Raw genomic sequence first — 24,670 nt, 5'->3', positions numbered from 1 at the left:
CAATCACTGGACTTTGACCCAACTGGGGTAAAGGAGTAAATGGGGAGGGGTAGTACCTTTCCTGGATGGCCTTCTAATAGTGTCCCAGACTGGTCCCAACAATCCAGCACCATGGGATGCGAAAACTATAGCCTCTTCGTGTGTGAATGACCGTCCGTGCATGGTAAAGAGCCACATCCTACGTGAGGTTACCCTGTTAATACTGAACATGGCGGATCTAGGGGAGTAAACCCCGATATAAAATCCCTCTACTCCTCACGGGTAGTTGTAGTTCCAGTGGCGGGCATCGAAGGACTGGTGTTGCGGTACTGAGAACAAGGTAGTTTCGCAGATGATCATTCATCTGACAACGGGAAAAAGTGCACAGCTCCAGTTACCAGAGAACCGTGAGACAAGAGATGGTGTCTCGACCCAAAACAACGGGAGAAAACCCTCCCATGGAGAAATCATTTAAGCATATTTTTAATGTTGTCGACAGTTGAACCCCCATGCCGCATCATCCATCACGCGAATCAACAAGGGATGCGTCCCCCAGTGGTCTGCCAGACTGAGGTCGAAAAATATGCAACTGGCTGTGACAGCTTGTCACTGTCCACCACGACATCTGATTAGTGACTAACCCGAGCAATGACGATCACATCAGTCAGCGAACTCCTTGGAGTTTCCAGTGATCAGGTGAAAAGAATGACCCAATCACAAAATGGGTTCGCCGACTTGATAAGGAAACGTTTCAAGTCGCCTCTGTAACGGCAATGTCCGTTTTGTGGAGGAATCTACAGGTAAAGGTAAGTGAGCAGCATTTCACCTCCTGATGAGGAGACTGAAGGGAGAAAACCACCAAAACAAAACAAATGAAAGAAGCTGCACTAAAAATCTGGAAAAGCATCACAGAAGAAGAATGCAGAAGTTTGGTGATGTGTCTGTGGATCTCTGGATTGAGGAGTTATTGGAAGGAAAGGAAATGGAACCAAATATTCAGTGGTGTTTAAGACCATCATGTGTTCCTGTACTTTTGCTCACCTAATAATTGGATGGTCTGCCACTAAAGGTGCCATGTTCCAAGTTGTTTAACATACAGTTAGGTTCATAAATATTTGGACAGAGGCAACATTTTTCTAATTTTGGTTCTGTACATTACCACAATGAATTTTGAACAAAACAATTCAGATGCAGTTGAAGTTCAGACTTTCAGCTTTAATTCAGTGGTTTGAACAAAATGATTACATAAAAATGTGAGGAACTAAAGCATTTTTTAAACACAATCCCTTCATTTCAGGGGCTCAAAAGTAATTGGACAAATTAAATAATTGTAAATAAAATGTTCATTGCAGCGGTTTTCAGTTGCTGTTTGTTTGTGGGCCTTTCTGTCTGAAGTTTAGTCTTTAACAAGTGAAATGCATGCTCAATTGGGTTGAGATCAGGTGACTGACTTGGCCATTCAAGAATATTCCACTTCTTTGCTTTAATAAACTCCTGGGTTGATTTGGCTTTATGTTTTGGGTCATTGTCCATCTGTATTATGAAACGCCGACCAATCAGCTTGGCTGCATTTGGCTGGATTTGAGCACACAGTATGTCTCTGAATACCTCAGAATTCATCCGGCTGCTTCTGCCCTGTGTCACATCATCAATAAACACTAGTGACCCAGTGCCACTGGCAGCCATGCATGCCCAAGCCATCACACTGCCTCTGCCGTGTTTTACAGATGATGTGGTATGCTTTGGATCATGAGCTGTACCACGCCTTCGCCATACTTTTTTTTCCCCCCATCATTCTGGTAGAGGTTGAACTTGGTTTCATCTGTCCAAAGAATGTTCTTGCAGAACTGTGCTGGCTTTTTTAGATGTTTTTTAGCAAAGTCCAATCTAGCCTTTTTATTCTTGAGGCTTATGAGTGGCTTGCACCGTGCAGTGAACCCTCTGTATTTACTTTCATGCAGTCTTCTCTTTATGGTAGATTTGGATATTGATACGCCTACCTCCTGGAGAGTGTTGTTCACTTGGTTGGCTGTTGTGAAGAGGTTTCTCTTCACCATGGAAATTATTCTGCGATCATCCACCACTGTTGTCTACTGTGAGTGTCCAGGTCTTTTTGCATTGATGAGTTCACCAATGCTTTCTTTCTTTCTCAGGATGTACCAAACTGTAGATTTTGCCACTCCTAATATTGTAGCAATTTCTCGGATGGGTTTTTTTCTGTTTTCGCAGCTTAAGGATGGCTTGTTTCACCTGCATGGAGAGCTCCTTTGACCGCATGTTTTCTTCACAGCAAAATCTTCCAAATGCAAGCACCACACCTCAAATCAACTCCAGGCCTTTTATCTGCTTAATTGAGAATGACATAACGAAGGAATTGCCCACACCTGCCCATGAAATAGCCTTTGAGTCAATTGTCCAATTACTTTTGGTCCCTTTAAAAACAGGGTGGCACATGTTAAGGAGCTGAAACTCCTAAACCCTTCATCCAATTTTAATGTGGATACCCTCAAATGAAAGCTGAAAGTCTGGACTTTATGTCCATTATATAACTATAACTTGAATATGTTTCAGTAAACAGGTAAAAAAAAAAAAATTGTGTCAGTGTTCAAATATATATGGACCTAACTGTATACAGACATAAACATCAGGAAATGAAAGTTGAAATTCTGACATTGTCACGTATTCATTTTTTTACTCTCAAGCCCAAAATGTCTTCAGTGTAAAGCAAATAAATGAAGGAACTGGAGTTACGGTTCCAATATTTTTGGCACAGATGGTGCTTATTTTTTATTTTTATTTTTTTTGGTAGCAGCTCTGACAGTGGGCGGCGCGGTGGTGTAGTGGTTAGCGCTGTCGCCTCACAGCAAGAAGGTCCTGGGTTCGAGCCCCGGGGCCGGCGAGGGCCTTTCTGTGCGGAGTTTGCATGTTCTCCCCATGGGTTTCCTCCGGGTGCTCCAGTTTCCCCCAAAGACATGGTTAACTGGTGACTCTAAATTGACCGTAGGTGTGAATGTGAGTGTGAATGGTTGTCTGTGTCTATGTGTCAGCCCTGTGATGACCTGGCGACTTGTCCAGGGTGTACCCCGCCTTTCGCCTGTAGTCAGCTGGGATAGGATCCAGCTTGCCTGCGACCCTGTAGAAGGATAAAGCGGCTAGAGATAATGAGATGAGATGAGCTCTGACAGTTGTTCTGGCTGTAGCTCAAATCACAGGTTTATATTGAATGTGCGGTTTCTAATACATTATAGTTTCTATAGTAACTCATTCATAAGGAACTGTAAGGTGGATCTTTTCATCTCGGCCTAATAATAAATGGATAAACAAAAATATAAATCAGGCATCACCAAATGGCGGACCTCGGTCCGGACCCGTGACCCGTAAATTCACGAAATTAAGTAATTTTCATGGAGCATTATTTTGGACGGTCGTGGCTATTGACAGCGGGCGCTGCTACTCCAGTTAATACAACAATAGCTTCACTCAGTTGAGCCAATAAAATCGTTAGTTTCCCCAGCGCACCACAGCAGAGCAACAAGCAGAGAGGAAGAGAGTTCAGTTCAGAGACAGCATGGCTTGCTCCAAAAGGCGGCGGAAAGTAGACAAGGAAAATCGTTTTAAAAGATGAATGGACGGAGAAATATATGTTCATTCTTCCGGCGAGCAGTTCAAAACCAGTGTGCCTCATATACTCCGAAAACGTAGCATTAATTAAAAGCGGCAACGTGAAGCGCCACTACGAAACGAAGCACAGCTCTTTTGAGCAAAGTTCTCCCCTGAAGTCCGAGCTGAGGGCCCGCAAAATAACCTAACTGCAAGCACAGTATGACAGGGCTACCCGACTCATCACACACACTTACAGCCCAGCAACATGCAAACGAATGTTCCTTAAAAGTAGCGTGGATTTTGGGGCAACATAAAAAAAACACTTAGTGATGGGACAGTTGTGAAGGAGTGCTTAAACACCGTGCTGAGACATTATTTGAGGCTCAACAATGAACTCCTACATATCTGCATGAGAATGGCACCAACTCCATTCCAACCAAGCTTTAAATTACTGGCAGGTCAGCCACATGCCCATTTTTCTCATTAAGAAAAGTAAAAGAAGAATTAAAAGAGAAAAGTTCAAAGAAAAATGTTCTGTTTGCATTTCCCCTCCTAAAAAGCCACTTGTTTTCTGAAGATGTGGACTTTTTTTTTTTTCTTGAAAAGTAGGCCCTCATTTTTTTAGGCTGGGACCTCCTTATTTTAAGAACAAAGAAGAGAAAATGTGAAGTCAACGCTCTGTTTGCACTTTTTAGTTAATGTTTTCTGAGTTGACTTTTTTACTTGAAGTGTAGGCCTTCAATTCTTCAGGTTGGGACCTCTTGAATTTAAGAGAAAAAGGAGTTATTCCCCTCTGTTTGTGCTTTTTTATTTATTTTATTCTGAGGTTTCTGTTTTCTTTAATCTGAAATAAAGGCCTTGAATGTATTTTCCTGGGACTACTTTTATTTATGGTAAAAGAGATAGTTGTGCACTCAGTTCATTTCCTGCATTGGAAATTAACAATAAATATTGTTGAAACCATATGAAAATGTGGACATAGGGGAAGGCTATAAGACACAAGCTGGACTTCGGTTCGGACCTTCTACTTGGACAAAATTTAATACCTGGACCTCAGTGACTTTTAATTGAAGACCCCTGATATAAATCATTGCTATGGAAAAATCTCTGAAAAGGTTTATTTAATATTTATGGAAGGAGTCTCTCGTGTCAGTGCTGGGAGTGATTTGAATGAAGTAACTTGTCCCACAGACGTTCCAAACTTCTAACTATAAACATTTCTAAAATGTGTGATGCGTTAAATGTTAATAAATTAAAAATTGGAACAGTTCAACAACTCTGCTGTTGTATCAGAGGAATAAAACGCTTTGGGATCGGCTATTACTGGAAAATAACCGCCTTCTGTTTCATCACACGACACTCTCTGTTGTTGATTATTTTCCTGTAACAGCACACCTCATTATGTTTAATTCCTGACATACAGCATTATCGACTGACGAAGCATTTTTCAAAGCCCAAAACACGCTACAAGATACCACGGATGGATAAATAAAAAGACAGACACTTTTTAAAAAAGTAAATCTTTCTTGTTTTCATCATATTCTTTAATATTCTGAAAAGATAAAACAGGATTATAAAAAATGAAAATGTGATCAACAGAATTACTTTGGTTCAATCACATCGTAAAAATCCAGAGGGATTTGTTCCAGTCCACAGGTTGGAAACCAAAAACGTTGAAAATCCAGAGATTATTATTTAAAAAAAAATCCTCTAATATTCCCTCAAACTGTTTAAACAAATAAAGTGCTACGAGTAAACCATATGAAGACCATTTTAAACATCACACATTGTCCAAGGCAAGGTCTACCAACACTCTGAAATCACTCTTCTCATGAACTCGGACACCTTTGTGCTGTTTCGTTTAAACAAAGTTACTTTGGTGTGGTGTTGGTCATGAACGAACCTGCCCCAATCGTGTGAGACTTGACAAAGCAGATGATTATACAGGCAGACAATTGTTAAAGTGGTTATAATTGGATGATTTTGTCTTCTGCCGAACTGAGTAACTGACTGGCTTTATATAATTACATTTCTGTTATATGATTGTGTCACATAGTGTAATGCATTTATGGTTATGATATTTCGTTCTATAACAGCAGAAAAAAGATTAAATAACTAGCTAAAGTGCAATACAGATATAGACCGAGAGCCGAGATCATAAAATTAATGAGCTGGGCTCATTAAAAATATATGCAAACGCAAACTTCCTACTTGTCTGTAGTCGAGACACGTTAGAGATCCAGGAGATGATCTGAACATCAAAACTAAATCCACCTGACCACACAGACCTGGACGAGGAGAAATATGAAGTAGTGGCATCGTCGTCAGATCTCAGGATGCGTTTTTGAGGCGTATGGGCAATACGTTAACTCCAAAAACAAGTAAGAGCTTGGACATCAAATTCTACTTTTTAACTTTGTGCGCATAAAACTGGCATCAAAACAGAACTTGTGTAAAACGTCACTATTAATGACGAATTATGAGAACACTCCTGCTTTTCCTGGACTAACTGCTCGGCTAAATGTCATCTCTTGCCTTATTAAAACATCTTCAGCTTCTGTGAGATGGTAAGATGTTCCCATACCTTCCTGATCTTCACAGTCACGTTGTTATTTTTTATTTTATTTAAAGTTCGCATCCACTGCGATTTAATTCCAGTTACAGTGGTGCCCACGTCTGCAGCTGCCTTCTGAGAATTGCTCCAGAATTATTGGCACCCTTGTTAAAGAGGGACAAGATTAGGTAGGAAGAAAACGTCTTGATATTTATACGGAATCGTGACTGAAACGGAACCTTCCATTGGATGAAAGTATTTTAGGAAAACTAAATTTTATATACAAGCAAAACCACGCGCTAGAATTATTGTGACCTCGTGCACAGACTTGCTGATAGCCAACACAACACTCGTGTTCATGGGATATTGCTGAAATACAGGGATGTTCAGTGCGAGGTTACCCACAAAGACATTTCTTCCCCAACGGCGGCAGTAATTCTGAAGCCGACTGCATGTCCATTATGCAGGACGAAATCTTCAAGAGAAGTAAAGAAATTGAGTTTTCTCAGCGTTAAATATCAGTTTCTCTCCCTATTCTCTAAACGCTCATTCAGAAGGTTTTTCACAGACTTTAACGCATGAAGGCTTCCAAGTCACTGGCTGACAGTGAAATATGATTAGAAATAAAAAAAAACCACACACTAAATGACGTCGACAGGAGACGGTGACGGACCAGACGTTCACGCATATTTAATTTATTTTTTTAAAGCAGCTGTATTAATTGTAGCTCTTGTAAGAATGAATTGCATAAATTCGTGCTGTGTTGAATGCAGGCCTGGTGACACAGCGCTGCTGCATCAAACACATTCAAGCACTAAGAACGAAAGTTATTTTCCTGTGGTCATCAAGCGCGCCAACTTGGCCACACAAAGGGCTCTGGACTTGATGCATTTCTTCACTGGAAATCTGATTAAATGTAAAAAAAAAAAAAAAAAAAAGTCATAGAACAGCATTCAGCCAAGTGTTAACAACTAACACGAAAAACTTTACACTAAATCTCTTCAGAGTCTCAGATCCTGTGCTCGGATTTCTGTGAACGCACTGACCGACCATTTTACTGTTGGCGATCTTCTGAGTGGAGTCGCATCTTTCAGAACTCCATTTGAGACGACGGAAAAGGGGCGGGGCTTGATTTTGAAGCGTTCAAAAAAAACCACACTGACCAATCATTCCAGATTCATATTTCCATGAGCTAATCGGTCTCTTTTTATTGTAGGAATAAAAAAAAGCTCTCTTGTGTATTTATGAGCGAGAACGTGTAGCAGCGTACTCGGGGGGGATAAACTGCTGAGCTTCGACATAAAAATGCATAAAGGCTGCCAGGTCTGCAAAACTCGGTGCAATTTTTTTTTTAATAATTATATGAAATGTTTGCATGGTGTAGAAACGAGCAGATCATTTGTGTAAAAAGGCGGCAAGTACCTGATTTTTAGTGGGTGGAGTCTTTACGTGACCCTTTTCTATAAAGTGCCACACCCACCACATGATGTTCACAGTGGGAACTTTTGCTCTCCTTGATCCTCCTGAATGTTCTTTATGAACACTAAACTGCAGCCTGTAGTGTTGAGAGTAATAAACGTCAGAGCCCGTGCTGTCGGACGATGCACATGGGGAGGTTTTGGAAAAGTACAGGAAATAAACCTGCACCGAATGGTTTCCCCGACTGTCTGCAAAATAAAAGGACAGTCATTTACAAGCTGCTGATTAACTCAGCCTCTCAGCGTGGCATTCAGGGACATCTTTTGACTGATGTTTAAGGTTAACGCCTTCAGATAAGATGCGAGTGTACTACACTGAAGTCTCTGAGCTCAATCGGACACTTTCCTCTTTTTGTGTTTCAGAGCCGTGATTTCTGGAGTCACTGGGAGTCTAACTGGGTGGCACAGGCATCGCACACCCTCACCGGATGATCCCAGCCACGAGACGGCACGGGGCGGCATTGAGCCGAGCAGCCAGCACACACCCCCTGACCGCATGCACGGCAGTGGTGCTTGGGCACGCTCGAGCTGAACGCCTTGGCACACTGATGGCACTGAGTGATCTCATGGTCTGGTACCCAGTAGTCAGGTCGCGCCACTCCCTTTACGAAACCTGCAGTGATGACACAAGGATGGAAGTCAGTATTGTGATTGGTTCGAGTTGGTCATGTCGATTATTCATCCCGGTTTTGCCTCCAGGTTTATACAACAAAGCCCAAACTTCAGCTTCATGCAGCCTGCAGTATCTAACAGTCCAGAGTCCACTGGAGCTAAACACATCGCTGTCACGATCCAGAAGGTGCACAAGAAATACAACAGCAGGTCGAATAACTTCCTAAAAATACTTTCAGTCACTGGTTATTATTATTATTTTTTTTTTAAAAAACCCTTGTTTCTGGGTTGTTGAGCAGATTCAGAAATCATTGACAACCAAAATATGAGATTTGAATCCATTTTACTTCAGATATATCACATTTATAAAATCACATCAGGAGCTCATTACATTACTTCTCTGGAGTGCGTCATAAATTTGTTTGAACTTTTGCAAAGATTACACTGGGTTTTCTACAAGGACCATGTTGAAGAATCCGACCATCATTTATACAGTGGATATAAAACGTCTACACGCCCCGTTAAAATGATTGGTTTTTCTGATGTTTAATTAAAAAAAAAAAGCGACCGCGATAAATAATTTCAAAACTTTTCCCACCTTTAATGTGACCTATAACCTGTATAATTCAATTGAAAAACAAACAAATCTGTTTGGGGGAAAAACATAAAACATTAAAAATGTACAATAAGCTGGTTGCATAAGTGTTCACACCCTTAAACTAATACTTTGTTGAAGCAGCTTTTGATTTAATTCCAGCGTTCAGTCTTCTGGGTTGGAGTCTATCAGCCCGACACATCTAGACTTGGCAATATTTGCCCACTCTTCCTTGCAAAAGCGCTCCGAATCTGTCAGATTGCGAGGGCGTCTCTTGTGCACAGCCCTCTTCAGGTCACCCCACAGACTTTCAGTTGGATTTAGGTCTGGGCTCTGGCTGGGCTGTTCCAAAACTTTTTGGGGTCATTGTCATGCTGAAAGATGAAATTCCTCTTCATCTTTCTAGCAGACACCTGAAGGTTTTGGGCCAAAACTGACTGGTATTTAGAACTGTTCATAATTTCCTCCACCTTGACTAAATCCCCTGTTCCAGCTGAAGAAAAACAACCCCAAAACATGATGCTGCCACCACCATGCTTCACCGTGGCTATGGGGTTCTTTTGGTGATGCGCAGTGCTGTTTTTGTGCCAAACATACCTTTTGGAATTGTGGCCAAAAAGTTCAACCTTGGTTTCATCAGACCAGAACACATTTTCCCACATGCTTTTGGGAGAGTTGATGTATTTTTAGCTGGGCCTGGATGTTTTTCTTTGACCCTACCTCATAGTCCAGACATATGGAGAATACGGGAGATTGTTGTCACATGTAGTACACAACCAGCACTTACCAGAAATTCCTGCAGCTCCTTCAGTGTTGCTGTCGGCCTCTCGGCAGCCTCCCTGACCAGTTTTCGTCTTGTCTTTTCATCAGTTTTGGAGGGACGTCCAGTTCTCGGTAACGTCACTGTTGTCCCATATTTTCTCCACTTCTTGATGGCTGTCTTCACTGTGCTCCATGGTATATCTAATGCCGTGGAAATGGTTTTTGTCCGCTTCTCCTGACTGATACCTTTCAACAATGAGATCCCTCTGATGCTCTGTAAGCTCTCTGTGAACCCTGGCTTTTGCTGGAGGACGCGACGGAGTTTGAACTTTATTTGGGGTTAATCAGAGTCATTTTAACTGATGGCAGGTTTGAACCCAAAAAGACTGAATGCTCGAATTAAACCAAAAGCTGCTTCAATAAAGTATTAGTTTAAGGGTGTAAACACTTCTGCAACCAGCTCATTGTACATTTAAAAAAAAAAAAAAAATTTCCCGCCTAATTGTACAGGTTATAGGGCACATTAAAGGTGGGAAAAGTTTTGAAATTATTTATCGTGATCTCATTTTTTTTACATCAGAAAAACCGATCATTTTAACGGGGTGTGTAGACTTTTTATATCCACTGTATTTCATTACTAGCATATCGCATTCCCTTTATTACTTTATGCAGAGCAGAATCAATTATGAGGGCAATAAGATTTTGTCTCAAATGAGCACTGAGATATAAATAATAATAATCCAGAGGATTCACAGGATTGAGATAAGAAGTCATACCCACATGACTCATTCTTGCACATACAAGAACTGCAGAGGAAACTTTTTTTTTTCCTTCAAAAAAACGATACAGGAAATGGAGCTACAGTAATTGCAGTAACGTAGCGTATTTAAAGGTTTTAGTTTTATAAATCTCCAGATTTTCATGTTTTAGAATTAGTGAATCAAAATAAGCAAGTCCTGAAGCAAAAGCATGATCGCAGCCATGTTGTGCATTTCACACACTTACAGAGAGGGTAGTCGACCGCATTGGAGACCATATCCAGCGTCGACTGCGCCATCTCCGTCACCCTGCGCGCCACAAGTGCCTTGGGCTCCGTCTGCGCCACTGCAGGGAACAACGGGTCAGCGAAAGATACCATGACGCAATGCAAACACATACAGTCGAATTCGATCAAAAAAAGGAAACAAAGCTTCAGCTGATTGAAGCTAGAGGTCTGTGCGGGACAGAATTTTCAGTCCCACTCCTGCAAAGAATTATGATTTTCAGTCCCGCTCCCGCCTGCCATATTTTGTCCCGCTCCCGCCTGCAAATCCCGCATGATGCAGACGTTCGTGTTATTTCTCACGAAAGTTCTTGTCATTGGTTTGGGGAATTAAACATGCTGAGCTTAGCTGAGCTCTCCACTGACCGATCCTTCACCTAGCGCACATAGCGAGGGTGCGCGTTGCCAGGCAGCATGCGCAGCTGAGGCTTTACAGAGATACCCAACACACCTACCAAAATCTACAGTGGATATTAAGAATATTGTACATTGCACATAGCTTATATGTCACTCCTCTCATTTACATTCTAGGAAATACAAGTAGGCCTATAAGAAATTAATATAATTTAAAGAAACAGCGTGATGGTGCCCCGCCCCCTACTTTGAGTGGATTTCAGCATAAAAACATCTACAGCTCACGTTCAGGGGTGTGTTTCCCAAACAACCAACCAAGTTAGCATTAAACCAATAGCACTTACTTCTGAAGCACTGTGAGCTTCACTAGAGGAGCTCTGCTCTTCTGCCATGATCGGAGATCTCAAACACGGAAGAGCGGAAAGGAATCGGAAACGTATGCGAGATTAGACCACATCCGCAAATTTAGGCATCTTAAAATGTTTTTATTAATGCCAAATAAAATATCCAGCACAAATTATATATGATAGACATAATTTATAAATTTTATTTTAAACATGTTTTTAGTTAGCGGGACTGCAGCTTATCACCTCTCCCGCTCGCTCCCACATTGTGCACTCCCCCTCCCGCCCACAATGAGCCTTCAAAATTTGTCCCGCGCCGCACTGCTTTGGTCGGGTCCCGCGGAGTGCAGGGCTCTAATTGAAGCCTCATACAGTGCACCATTTGGGATCGTGCTACATTGGCGAGACTCGTACTGGGATCAGACGACGCTGCGTTTTGTTCGGGAGACTCAACGTTACAAATTTGACCTCGACCAATCATCTTTAACATTAGGGAGGAGGGTCAATAAACTGCCAATCATGGCTCTTATCAAACATATTGGAGAAAAACAGACAAGAAAATGCAAAATATTCCGACATGCCAGATTTTTCATCAGGGCGTCCCAGAGTTCCTGTAGGCTGATCCCAGCATTAATGCTACTATTCATCCCTCTAATATCAGAGCCTGAGGCTTATATTCTTACCCTGGATGGTTTGTGGAGCTCCTCCTTGCTGATGGCAGGCATCGCAAACTCGCACCGGGTTCCTGCCCCAGCCCCTCTCCGGCACAGGCATGCTGCGGGTGGAGCAGGCCTGACAGAAACCCTCACCGCAAGCACGGCAGTGGTGCTTCCTCTCGGCCTCCTCGAACACCCGCTTACAGCCGTGGCATTCCTTCAGAACGGGAACATTATGGCTGAGGATAAGCTTTTCAAAATTTTTTCAGCTCAATTTGCTGGTTAATTCTAAATCCTTTCATTCATCTTGTGTAAACGCTATAGAAATGCACTTTAGTCAGAAATATCAATGCTGTTTGGATGAGGAGTGCATCATCAGTCACATTTTCACTCCACACCAGGTTGGGTCACTCCTCCCGAGTTACGCTGTAATCAAGTGGAGGTTTAACTTACTGTAATTTCGGCATTCGGCCTCCAATAGGGCGGAGCCACCTGATCTGTGATCCAGGCTGTGACTGCTTTGGTGGGACCGGAGCTGTACTCGGAGACAGACTGGAGGACGTAGTTTACTCCATCTAACACCCGCTGGGCCGCGTTCTGGTGGTCTGTCTGGAAAGCTTCCGACTGGAGAGACAGTTCAGAGAGTGGTTTTAAACGTGGTCTGATCACTACTGAGCAACAGACCACACGTTTATCATTTCAGATCTTAGATCAGTGTAACAGGAACATTTATGCTCCCAGTGCTCGCTCTGCCATCAGGAGACCCGAATTTCGAATCGTGGCGACGTCACAGTCGTCTGTGCTGAGGTTTTCCTACCGGTACAAATATGAATGGGAGGGAGGGAGGGAGGGAAGGAGAGAGAGAGAGAGAGAGAGAGAAAGAAAGAAAGACTCACCCCCTGCCAGACGTGCTTGACTTCACTGCGCACCACAGTGCTCTCGGGGTCCTGATTCCCCACCCAGTACTGCCTGCTCCGGTAGATGATGCCGCAGTACGGACACTCCAGCACGTACCTGCAGAAACCGCGTTAAAGGATCTACTATAGATCTCATCACAGTGACCTGAGGTGAACTTTCAAAGATATATTTTAGGGATTTTTATTTATTTATTTTTAAATTGTACCAAGTGTGAAGGTGTCATTTTATGAACGTACACCCTGTGTCTGAAATCGCTCGTTCGTTCACTACTCCCTGCATAGTGAATTACTATATAGCGAGCTCGTTGGTAAAATGAGAAGAGGACCCCCCCCCCGTTTTCGGACAGTAGTCCGTCACACAATTAAACGTGCCCGATCAGTCAGCTGGTGAGTTTTCAAAATAATAAATACATGCGTGCATTTTTGTAATAAATCCATATTATACTGAGCGTATTTCCCACATTAATAAATACAAAGGACTTTGTGTCTGCTGCATTTGTTTTTTTTTTTTTTTTTAAATCAAGGCTGAATTCTTTCTTCTTTGCCGCTGCCTTTTATTAAATCAAATTTGAGACTTTTGATTTGATTTCTTTCAGCGTGACTGCAATGCATGATGGGATATATTGCTTTGGTTAGTGACCATCGGCTGTACACTACTTTTTGTGATGCATTGTGGGATACTTTTGAGTGCACTATATAGGTTTCGGACAGCACTACAAAATGGCGTCCCCACTATATAGTGCCCTATATAGTGAGTAGGGAGTGATTTCAGACACAGGGATATACACATTATATATCTACACTACCATTCAAAAGTTTGAGGTCACCCAGACAATTTTGTGTTTTCCATGAAAAGTCACACTTTTATTTCCCACCATAAGTTGTAAAATGAATAGAAAATATAGTCAAGGCATTTTTCTGGCCATTTTGAGCATTTAATCGACCCCACAAATGTGATGCTCCAGAAACTCAATCTGCTCAAAGGAAGGTCAGTTTTATAGCTTCTCTAAAGAGCTCAACTGTTTTCAGCTGTGCTAACATGATTGTACAAGGGTTTTCTAATCATCCATTAGCCTTCTGAGGCAATGAGCAAACACATTGTACCATTAGAACACTGGAGTGAGAGTTGCTGGAAATGGGCCTCTATACACCTATGGAGATATTGCACCAAAAACCAGACATTTGCAGCTAGAATAGTCATTTACCACATTAGCAATGTATAGAGTGGATTTCTGATTAGTTTAAAGTGATCTTCATTGAAAAGAACAGTGCTTTTCTTTCAAAAATAAGCACATTTCAAAGTGACCCCAAACTTTTGAATGGTATTGTATATGATAAGCGGCAAAGTTTTTGTTTGTTTGTTCGTTGGTCCTGAGCTAACGTCGCCATTTCTCGACAGATTTTCACCAAATTTGGCAAGTAGGTCTAGGGATGACCCGGAAATTTGCAGATATAAACAAAATTAATGTACGGGCCCCATGGAGGTCCCTGGGGGGGCACAACATCCACCCACCCTCTCCCTCAATACCTTTTACGTTAAACGTAATGTGAAAGCATTCCTATCAACACAAACTCTCGACAGATCTTCACTAAACTTGGCATGTAGGTACAGGAGATAGCCACAATTTGGCAGAACTCAGAAATTCCATATTTGGACCCCAGGGGGTCCCCGGTGGGCTCCTGGGTGGTGGATGTTTGGATTTTTGTTCGTCTTGGGTTAACATGACCATTTCTCAACCGATCTTCACCAAATTTGACATGGAATTCTGAGGGCAACCCAGAAATTTGCAAAACCCGGGCAATGCCGGGTAACCTGCTAGTGTGTATGTATATATGATTGATTTTTTTCCCCTCCATGTCCTTGGACAAAGTGAAGGATCGTGCATCTTTCAAGCCAGAGGTGGACAAAGTACCTAAGTTCATTACTTAAGTCAAAGTACAGATCCCACTGGTCAAATGTTACTCCAATACAAGTGAAAGTTGTCCAGTCAAATTTTTACTTAAGTACTGAAGTATTTGTTTTTAAAAATACTAAAGTACATTTTCTGTCAACGCATTGTTGTATTAGTGCCACAACGCTTACAAAACCTAATGCCTCTGAAGCAACCGACTGGATTTACTGACTAACTTGTAGAACCTGTAGAATAAACACCTGGTAGAACGTTACAAAATGAAACACAACTGAACTGAGAAAGAGCCATTGTCTTTTTTTTTTTTTAAATCGTAACACTCCTTCCCGCCCCCACAAAGCAGCATGGTAGTGTTCTGACCCAGCTCTGGCAGTGTGTGCACACATGTATGTGTAGGTTAATCAGGAAGACCGTGGAATAGCTGTATGTGTAGGTTGCTCAGAAAATAAAAAGGACAATCCAACCTGATTAAAACCCAGGTCCACACCTCGAGCTTAATAACTGCCCAACAGCAGCACTGCTTTAAGCAAGACAAAAAAATGCAAGACCATCATCTGACATCAAAACAAATTCCAGCAATTTGTTGTGACTGACGAGTACAATACTGTCCATCTCACAGGTCTCACGTGTGCAAGTGTATGTATTCATGCGCATATGGATCTGCCTGTGGAATCATGGTGGTTTAACGTTAAGCTAGCTAGTCAGTGAAGCGCCACCTAACATGCTAGCAGAATCTTTTCAAACTCAAAATGTGTGCAAACACCATGGCGGCACGTGTATGGCGGTGTAGTGGTTAGCACGGTCGCCTCACAGCAAGAAGGTTCCGGGTTCGAACCCAGCGGCCGGCGAGGACTTTTCTGTGTGGAGTTTGTATGTTCTCCCCGTGTCTGCGTGGGTTTCTTCCGGGTGCTCCGGTTTCCCCCACAATCCAAAGACATGCAGTGAGGTTGACGTGGGGCGGCCTTGGGCTGAGGTGCCCTTGAGCAAGGTACCTGACCCCTGACTGCTCCCCGGGTGCTCTGGTGTGGCTGCCCACTGCTCTGGGTGCGCGCGCGTGTGTGTTCACTGCTTCAGATGGGTTAAATGCAGAAGATGAATTTCACTGTGCTTCAAGTGTGCATGTGGCAAATAAAGGACTCTTAGTTTTTTTTTTTTAGTTCTTAGAAATCATATTGGGTATCTAACACTACTAGAAAAGAAAGATTTCTACATTTTGTTTATTTGGCAAGATTATGCTAAAACATATATTTCTAAAAGGACTTCAGATAAGTTAACATTATTCATGTTAGCATAACTCCGTTTTTACATGCTAACTAACAGTGTCCACGTTAACTAGCTGTGTGTTATCGTTAGCCGTGGACAAGGCTACGGCAACTTGGCGGGAAAATCCATAGAAAGTCATTTGACTAACCAGACTGCATAGCTACGTTTGCAATGTTATCGCTAGCTCTAAAAGCACAGACAACTTCACTGCAAGCTTTCTCTTGGAATAAAACGTTTACAAACCTCAATATGCTTCCGCAGGTGTAGACTGCGATGTGGTTGGTTTTCGGCAAACGTTTAAAACAAAACGGATCTTTAATCCATTCAGGAAACTGAAACATGGGTTCTAGCTATAGCCATGAGTGCGTGCGTTCCCCAGAAGAACCGCCTCCTTCCATTCTGCCATCGACTGATCGTGTTAAATAACGCTGCTGAGAAATCACTGGACTTGATTTTATACAGTCTATGGACGTGACGTGACCCTAGTGATTACTGATCGGCCGTCTCAGTGTCACCTGCGGAGAAGTCCAGTCCAGTCGGAAAAGTAGTGAAGCACTCAAGTTAATGCACTTCGTTACTGTCCACCTCTGATTTCAAGCACATAAGTTGAGACAAGAAGACTTGGGCGAGATGAGGAAAAAGGGGCGGGGCCTCCAGGGTCTCCGTTCATATTACAGTTTAAAACATTGGCACAGCTGTCAATCAGTCCAGATTCATATACTGATTGGCTTGAAAAAGTGTTCTTTTTGTGTATTTTTGAGTGAGAAGTCAAACTCACATACTGCGATATTAAAACAAATTTGTTCACCGACTACAAAAATAATCCCTTTGTATGCTCATGTTCCAAGACATGACGGCAGAAATGACAACTGATTGGATGGAAGTGTGAAGAACGGAATCTATGTCCAATTCAACTAATCACGTAATAAAACTCTCTTGCTCGCTCACCCGGACCAGGCGTACTTCGCCAGACCAAACCACGGGTTATCAGAGGAGGCGGAGGTCTTGGGCACGACAATCACTTCCCTTCCACCTTCATAGCATTTCTGGAGACAGCAACACACACAGGTTGTCACGACTTACTTCGGTTTGCTTTTGGACAGAAACGAAATCAAGCGGTCAGTATGATGTTAACTCACCTTGCATATAATAACCTTGTTGTTGTACTGATGAGTGTACTGGCACAATCCATCCGCCATATGTGGCATTCGGTCCTTCTGGTGGTTCATGCCATTCTTACAGCGAATGCTAAAGCCACAACCAAAGAAAAGGAAAAAAAAGGTCACAAAGCACCATTTTAATCAACCCAACAACAGACTGGAATATACTGAGGAGTGTTTTTACTTTATTACAACACCATCATCACCAAGATATTTTGAGCGTCTAACCCTCAGTGTGTTCTTTCTGCCTCTAAAACACTGAGTTAGCTCAAAAAAGTCCAAGTGTTGATTAAAAATAGTTCATGACGGAAGCTTGTGAAATTGAGCTTGGACTCAGATATTTTAGCTGCCACACACACACACACTGCACGCTTTCAATCCAACGCAGCAGCAGGAACTCATGGTGTACTTACTTGCAGCTGAGGCAGACAGAAGGGCAGGTGAAATACTCGTCAGGGAAGAAGGAGTACATGCTAATTTTGTCATCAGAGATTTCTCCGCAGAACCGATCACTCAAGGCCTGAGTGTGGAAAAAACAACAACGAGTGCAGGTCACACAAGGGTACAGATACACATTTAATTCTCCGTGTTTTTACGCACCTGGGTTTTATCTCGACCGTAAACCCATCAATGACCAGGTTTTATTAGCGTGTTGGTCCATCAGTACAGCAGCGACTTCAAGATTTTAGTTCGGGGTCAGAGTTCGACACGATACACAACTCGACACACATCGTACTCGCCTGCGTACCTTTTGTACAGCGGGACGATTTTTAACAGCGCGTCACGGCAAAGCAAGTCGTTCTGAGCTGTGGAGTTTTCTGATAAAAGATGCTCTTCGAGTCTGGCGAGAACGTCACGGCTTTACTCAGGGGTCGAAATTAAGCATGTACCAACGGACATGGGCAAGTCAGTCATTCTCATACTCGGGCAACAATAAAATTATCACTAGTTGTCCGTCGGACAACTGTGTTTGAATGTCTATTTTACCAAGAAAAATTAATTAGTTGTGATTCCTAACAGAAACAGAACGGAAACTTGATTTTTCCTGTCTTCTCTTTCGTTTGTCCTTGACTTTGGTTCGTTGCGGTAGTTGACGCTTCCATTCGCGAGATGGCGCTACATGATATTACGATTATTCACACGGGGCGCCACGGTCACGTAGGCTAGAACGAACGAAGCGTCTTTTTGGACTGATTTTTAATTCTGATTTGATCAGTTCCACTTGACCATGATGACATGATGTTTTCTGACTGTTTAATAGAAGATACTAGTAGTTATACCGAGTTGTTTTACTGTTCATCATGATGAAATAAACACCAAACACATACGAGCGTTATAACTTTATTTCTATCAATCAGTAATCAAACAATGGCAAAACAAGTTGAAATATTTTATTGCATACTCTGTAATATACATCCAGATTGCTTTTTATGCAAATTACTTACCCAGTCAACCTGCAAAAAAGTAGGGCAACTGAAACATGCATGTGGGCAAGTACATTTTTGGGGTTGGTTGCCCTGAGGGCAAGTACATTCAAAAGTTAATTTCGACCCCTGTTTGCTCTGAACTTTTAAGAAGAAAAAGCATCCTGTGAGTGATCACTAGCTTTCAGAGCATACTTCCAGTTAACTTCTGATTTAAAAAAAAAAAACCTCACACACCTCGGACATGTAACATTCTTGTCCTAGGTGAGGCCATTATTAAAAAATGTCCTGTTTCCGGTCCACCGGCCGGGTGAGTGCCGTATTGTGCAGTTGAAATTTTTTTTTTTTTTTAAACGCTGGTTTTTTGACATTTTTTTCGGGTTCGTTAATCTAAAATCGAACTTGACATTTCCGCATTCCCAGGGCTTTCCACTAAGGCTCATACTAGCCAGCCATGACAAATAAGTAGCCAGCCGGGGGGGTAAACACAAAATAAACTCCTGTGCACGCAGTTCCCAGGATTAAATGTATTTTCCACAGACCATTTATTTATTCACTTTACTCAAATACAAAGTAAAATGGCAGTAAATCTTCTTTCTTTTCTTGCGTATTGCATCATGAGGCGTTCCTGGCTTGTAAATCTCTTATTTTCGGTGCATGACACATTCACGCAGCTGAGCATGCTATGAATTAACAACGACAACGGTCTGCAGTGGGGCGACACAATTACACACTCAGCCAACATTTCTCCATTTGTGTATGAAAATACACTCCAACCACTCAGTTTGGCTTCATTTACACCCAACGGTGTCTTTTGATGCCAGCACGTAATTGAACGAGAGAAGACTGGTTTACCGGAGACAAAATAAGCGTCATCTCTGCTTCTGTTCCCTCCGACACACTACTGCCTCCGCCGAGTGCACGCGCACTCTGTACTGAATCAGCTCTGCGCATGCGCCGTGCGGCACAAAAAAATGGCAGTCACCATGAAGGAAGGAGATCCGGAGTTTTAAATTTTGCTTAAGTGTGAAATCGCAAAATAGTATTCTAGCGAACAACAAAATAGTAAAGATTCAGAAAAACAAATCATTCAGTGATCATTTTAATAGTGTAATTTCATCCGAACTCGGCCTAACGCTCGATTTAGAACTACAAAAAGTCCGTGTGTCGGACATTTTAAGTACCTTTGTAAAAGTTTTGCAAATGTTGCAGTCAGCATTTAAAATGCTAACTTAAAGTTTTTGTACAAGTTTCAGTTGATTAAACTGTCATATTTTATTAAATGTGTCTGCTTTTGTAATAAAAAAGTACTGAAAGAAAAAGCAAACAGCATTGCGATTTCTTATCCATCCATATAAAAAAAAAAATCCCTCCCTCCCGAATGAAAATTTTTTTGCTCACCCGGTGGACAGGAAACGGATTTTTTTTAAGGATGGCCTGATTGTGATACTGATACTTGAATATACAGTACAAAAATACACTTTGGTAAGTTTTAAACCCACACGAGTTTCCCCCCCAATTAAAACATTAACTGTAACGGAATAACACTTACGTACTGTTTAGAACAGAACACAAGTATGGGATTTGAGACCCAGCTCTTTGTGTCTTCAGCACACGTCCAAATGACCGTCATGCAGTCAGACAGGAACGAGTAAATGAACAGAGGCAGACGCTTTACGTATAAAGCGAGTCAAACCCTGGCATTAAACGCTCCGTACACTCGGTGTCGACTTCTGTTGGCGCGACTTGTCCGATTTGAGGCTATACTTTGCCATGCGCAGTTCTGTTTGTGTTATCGGACACATCTGTTTTGATCCAGATGCTCATTTTCCTTCTGAACACAGTATTACGGTCAGCCTGTGTAACATTCTGTGTAATAGTAGAACACCTAAACCTTTAAAGTGAATGTAATGCCTTATAATGAACATAGTTAGTAACGACCAAAATGAAGTAATAATTTGTCATTTTATTATCAAGCACAAAACTATGGATAAATCGCGGATCCTGGAAAAAGGCAGCCTTGCCTCCGGGATAATCTCGCATGACGTCACGCGTGGAACCCTGGTTATCCAGGTCATTTCCGTTCATCTGACTCAGTGCTTGTTTACTCGCTGAAATTGGATATTGTTGTTGGAATCGTACAAAAATAACGATGTGAAAGCGCTGCGTTGTGTTTGGCTGTTCAAATCCCGATACAGCAGGACATTCAGTTCACGAATTTCTGAGAAATGACACTAATCTAAAGCGGCAGTGGGTGGGTGAGGTTTGTACAAACGAAGCGGGCAGATTTTTGTGTCTCTGACTAATAATAAATCTGATTCATCAAGTGTTCATCACCATCGGAACGACCACATGGGAATTACTGGAGCAAAAAGAAACTCGTTTATTTAATAAATGACATTTGATCTGACACTTGGACAGTTCGTCAATTCCCTTATTATCCCACACACACACACACACACACACACACACAGTGCACCAGACGCAGGATTATGAGCAACATTTACACGCTCGCTACATCCGATCGTATCATATCTGATGCACTTTAACAGGAAAAAAAAAATGCACGCAGAATCATGAATTATGAACTGAAGCGTGTTAAATGCTCTCAGATTGCAATATTGTAAGACTCAATTTGTTTTTAGTTTTGTTCAGGAAAACATGATGAAAGGTAACCACCGCGTTCTGCACATCTCTCTCTCTCACGCATGCTACAGAGGAAGACTGTCGTGAGCTGGCAGTTTATCGTCTTGGGGGCTCGAAAAGATAACCATTTACTCCGGAATATCCTTGACAATCATCAGCCCCTTCATCCGACATATAAGAATCCCAATCACTGTCAGAATTCTCTCCAAAACGCGATTCCATATCAAGACTAGTCTAACCACTGCTGCACACACGGGAATCAAATTGACACCTGGATTGTTACACGCGTGACGTCACGCACCCCTTCGGGATCTTCCGCTTCAGTCTCGGCAGATTCCGTGAAAATCGGCTGATCTTATTGATTTTCCGTTAATTTATGGCCTTTTTTTGTTTGTTTGTTTATTTAGCCATAAACGTACAATAAAAACAGTACAGGTGTGGCAGGGATAACACAAAAAAGCATAAAAACTTGTTTCCATTGTGGTCCCTTAACACAGACAAAAAATAGCTACACACAATTAAAAAATAACAAAATAAAAATAATTTGACAATACTGTATAACTGAATATCATGGGGAAGCATAGCAAAAATGTGAAAACTAATACCATAACAAATAATACTGAACAATATTGATAATGTTAATAATAGTAGAAAAACAAGAAAAGCAAAAAAAAAAACAACACATAATAATAATAATAATAAAAATAATAATAAATAAAGAATGAAATTAAGAATATAGAAACTAAAAATACACAATCTGCTGCTTCCTCATCAAATAGAATGTTGAAAAAATGCTGTTTTACCTTCTTCTTGAACAGGGAAAAATTTTCTACTAATTTTATTTCTGAAGGTAGTTCATTCCAAATTTTGGTTGCAGTGTACAGAAAAGAAGTTTTTCCAAAAGGACCACACCGGGGGAGCTGAAGAGAAGAGTGACTGGATCTTGTACTGTAGTTATGGGTAACATTTTGAATTGCAGAAGACAAGTATTGAGGCGCTGAGGAATTTTGAATTTTGAACATCATATGGGCTTTGAGGGGCGGCACGGGGGTGTAGTGGTTAGCGCTGTCGCCTCACAGCAAGAAGGTCCTGGGTTCGAGCCCCGGGGCCGGCGAGGGCCTTTCTGTGTGGAGTTTGCATGTTCTCCCCGTGTCCGCGTGGGTTTCCTCCGGGTGCTCCGGTTTCCCCCACAGTCCAAAGACATGCAGGTTAGGTTAACTGGTGACTCTAAATTGACCGTAGGTGTGAATGTGAGTGTGAATGGTTGTCTGTGTCTATGTGTCAGCCCTGTGATGACCTGGCGACTTGTCCAGGGTGTACCCCGCCTTTCGCCCGTAGTCAGCTGGGATAGGCTCCAGCTTGCCTGCGACCCTGTAGAAGGATAAAGCGGCTAGAGATAATGAGATGAGATGGGTTTTGAGTTGTTTGGATCTAAAATCAACTGGCAACATACCGACCCGTCTAAATTCATCAGCTCCTATGTGTGTTCTGAACGGTGCATTCAAAATAAACCTGATGATTTTATTCTGTGCACACTGGAGCTGTGACTTGCTCCTTTTAGTTGTGCCAGAATACCATGCTGTGCTGGCGTAGTGACTTTGTAGTAGGCCTGAAGTAAGAAGTTTCTTAGTGTCTGGACTCAGGTTGCCAGCCTGTCTATACAGAAACTTTAGTTTGGCATTAGATCTGCTGACTATTTTGTCCACAATGCCATCTCCATTTAAGGATTGGTCTAAAGTTAGACCCAAGTACTTCACTTCAGAAGCACTGGATAAAATATTGCCAGCACATTGCACCTGAATGGTTTTAAAATTGCATAGCCTCTTTTTTGAAGCAAAGAGGATGGACACTGTCTTGCCCAAATGTAGGGATAATCTATTGTCGGTCAGCCATTCCCTGATCGGAATGATCAGCTATGGTCAATCAACGATGATTGTTGCTTTGTACAAGGAAAAAAAAGTGGGGTTTAGAGGCGTTACAGACACTTTAATGTGTTTTTAATTCTTCATGATCTAAGAGGACACGGTTATTGTGAAATCAACCCAATCCCCCGTGTCGAGGTGGAGGACGTCCTACCTGCAGGGCGCTGAAGACGATGTCTGGCTGGCGTGGGGCTCGTGACGCCGTGCTCTTCACCTGCTTCGTGATGGTGTCCCTGAGCTGAGAGAAGTCCGTTGGAGGTGTGATGGTCTGCGTGCCGACATACTGCACGGAGCTGAAGGCTTCTGTGCTCAGGCTCAGGTCATGGAAACGTTTCTGAAGCAGGATATCCGCCGGCACTGTGGTGTCTGTCGACAAGCACAAACACTACAGTCTCAACGTTTAAATCATACAATTTTTAAAAAATTCAAAAATAGGGCTCTTTTTTAAGTTGACGACAGGCACATTTTCACCCCCCTGTTTGTAGAGGAGATTGTGTGCTGATTTGCTCACCGTGACCCAGCAGCTGAGTGCGCGAGGTCTCCTGGAACACCACCACCGCCGGCCCGAGGTGAGAGAGCGGCACGTCGAGCCCACAGCGGTTGGACAGAGCACGCAGCTGAGGCGTGAAGTACTTCAGGTACGCGGCTGAAGCGCTGCCTAAGAAATGGAACATGTCGTTGTGCAGACGCTCGGCCCGTGTGCGGTACACGACCACGTCGGACACAGCCAGGACTTTTAACAGCAGGCGCATTCTCTGGTTCTGGTTTGTGGAGGCGCCGAGCAGACCCTCTGTGTCCAGCACGATCAGGCCCAGACGAGGCTCGTGCGCGGCCCACACTCCAACGGTACATGAAGCCGGAGAGGGAGAGGTCGCGAACACTTCCTCGCCGTCAAACAGCACGTGGTTCAGCGTGTGCGATTTGCCGTCGCCCGTGTTGCCGAAGATCGAGAGCACCTTGACTCCTTCTGCTGCGCTGCAGCCCAGTTTCCTCAGGAAGTGGTTTTCCTTTTCCACCTGGGAACACCACAGATACACAGCGACTGTTCGAGACGGTTCTAGTACTTATTTATTAAAGGGACAATCAGCAATTTTTCTTTGCGTTAAAAGAACAGCAAATATGACCGAAAGCTTTACGCCGAGCATGTCTTACTGCGCCGTTTCAATGAGTTGGAGTGAAAAACAGAGGCAGCTCTTGCGGCTCGATTAGATGGGATTCGTCAGCACAATTTAGTTGCAGCGCTCTCGCATATTTTTTTAAATCTAGAAAGCTGATCAGCTCGGTTCTGTTCCAGATTAAAGTACTTGGATTTTTGGGACTTTCATCAACCCCCAAAAAAAGTGCTATAAAGGTTTTTTTTTTTTTTAAACACTTAGGACACGACTTAACCCTTTAATCCTTCACGCACTGTCTAAATGTACACCTTGAGCATCCACCGTTTTATTCTCA

The 24,670-nt window shown here is 42.5% G+C and overlaps 1 protein-coding gene across 1 annotated transcript in view; it reads right to left on the bottom strand.

Annotated features, from left to right (window-relative positions):
- Positions 1–5,104: 5,104 nt before the first annotated feature.
- Positions 5,105–24,670, bottom strand: part of LOC132900897 (zinc finger FYVE domain-containing protein 1-like) — a 40,883-nt gene continuing 21,317 nt past the window's right edge. Inside the window, exons 2-11 of the mRNA XM_060943242.1 lie at positions 23,733–24,237; positions 23,376–23,587; positions 17,643–17,749; positions 17,209–17,317; positions 17,018–17,115; positions 12,876–12,993; positions 12,433–12,603; positions 12,007–12,196; positions 10,589–10,687; positions 5,105–8,227 (exon numbers count right to left, since the gene is read on the bottom strand). Coding sequence (XP_060799225.1) covers positions 7,995–8,227; positions 10,589–10,687; positions 12,007–12,196; positions 12,433–12,603; positions 12,876–12,993; positions 17,018–17,115; positions 17,209–17,317; positions 17,643–17,749; positions 23,376–23,587; positions 23,733–24,237 — 1,842 coding nt within the window. The 3' untranslated portion in view covers positions 5,105–7,994. The remainder of the gene's footprint in view (positions 8,228–10,588; positions 10,688–12,006; positions 12,197–12,432; positions 12,604–12,875; positions 12,994–17,017; positions 17,116–17,208; positions 17,318–17,642; positions 17,750–23,375; positions 23,588–23,732; positions 24,238–24,670) is intronic.

This window comes from Neoarius graeffei, chromosome 16 (assembly GCF_027579695.1).
Source record: "Neoarius graeffei isolate fNeoGra1 chromosome 16, fNeoGra1.pri, whole genome shotgun sequence".
Lineage (NCBI taxonomy): Eukaryota > Metazoa > Chordata > Actinopteri > Siluriformes > Ariidae > Neoarius > Neoarius graeffei.
Note: the sequence above shows the minus strand (reverse complement) of the source record. Positions and strands in the feature narration are given on the sequence as shown.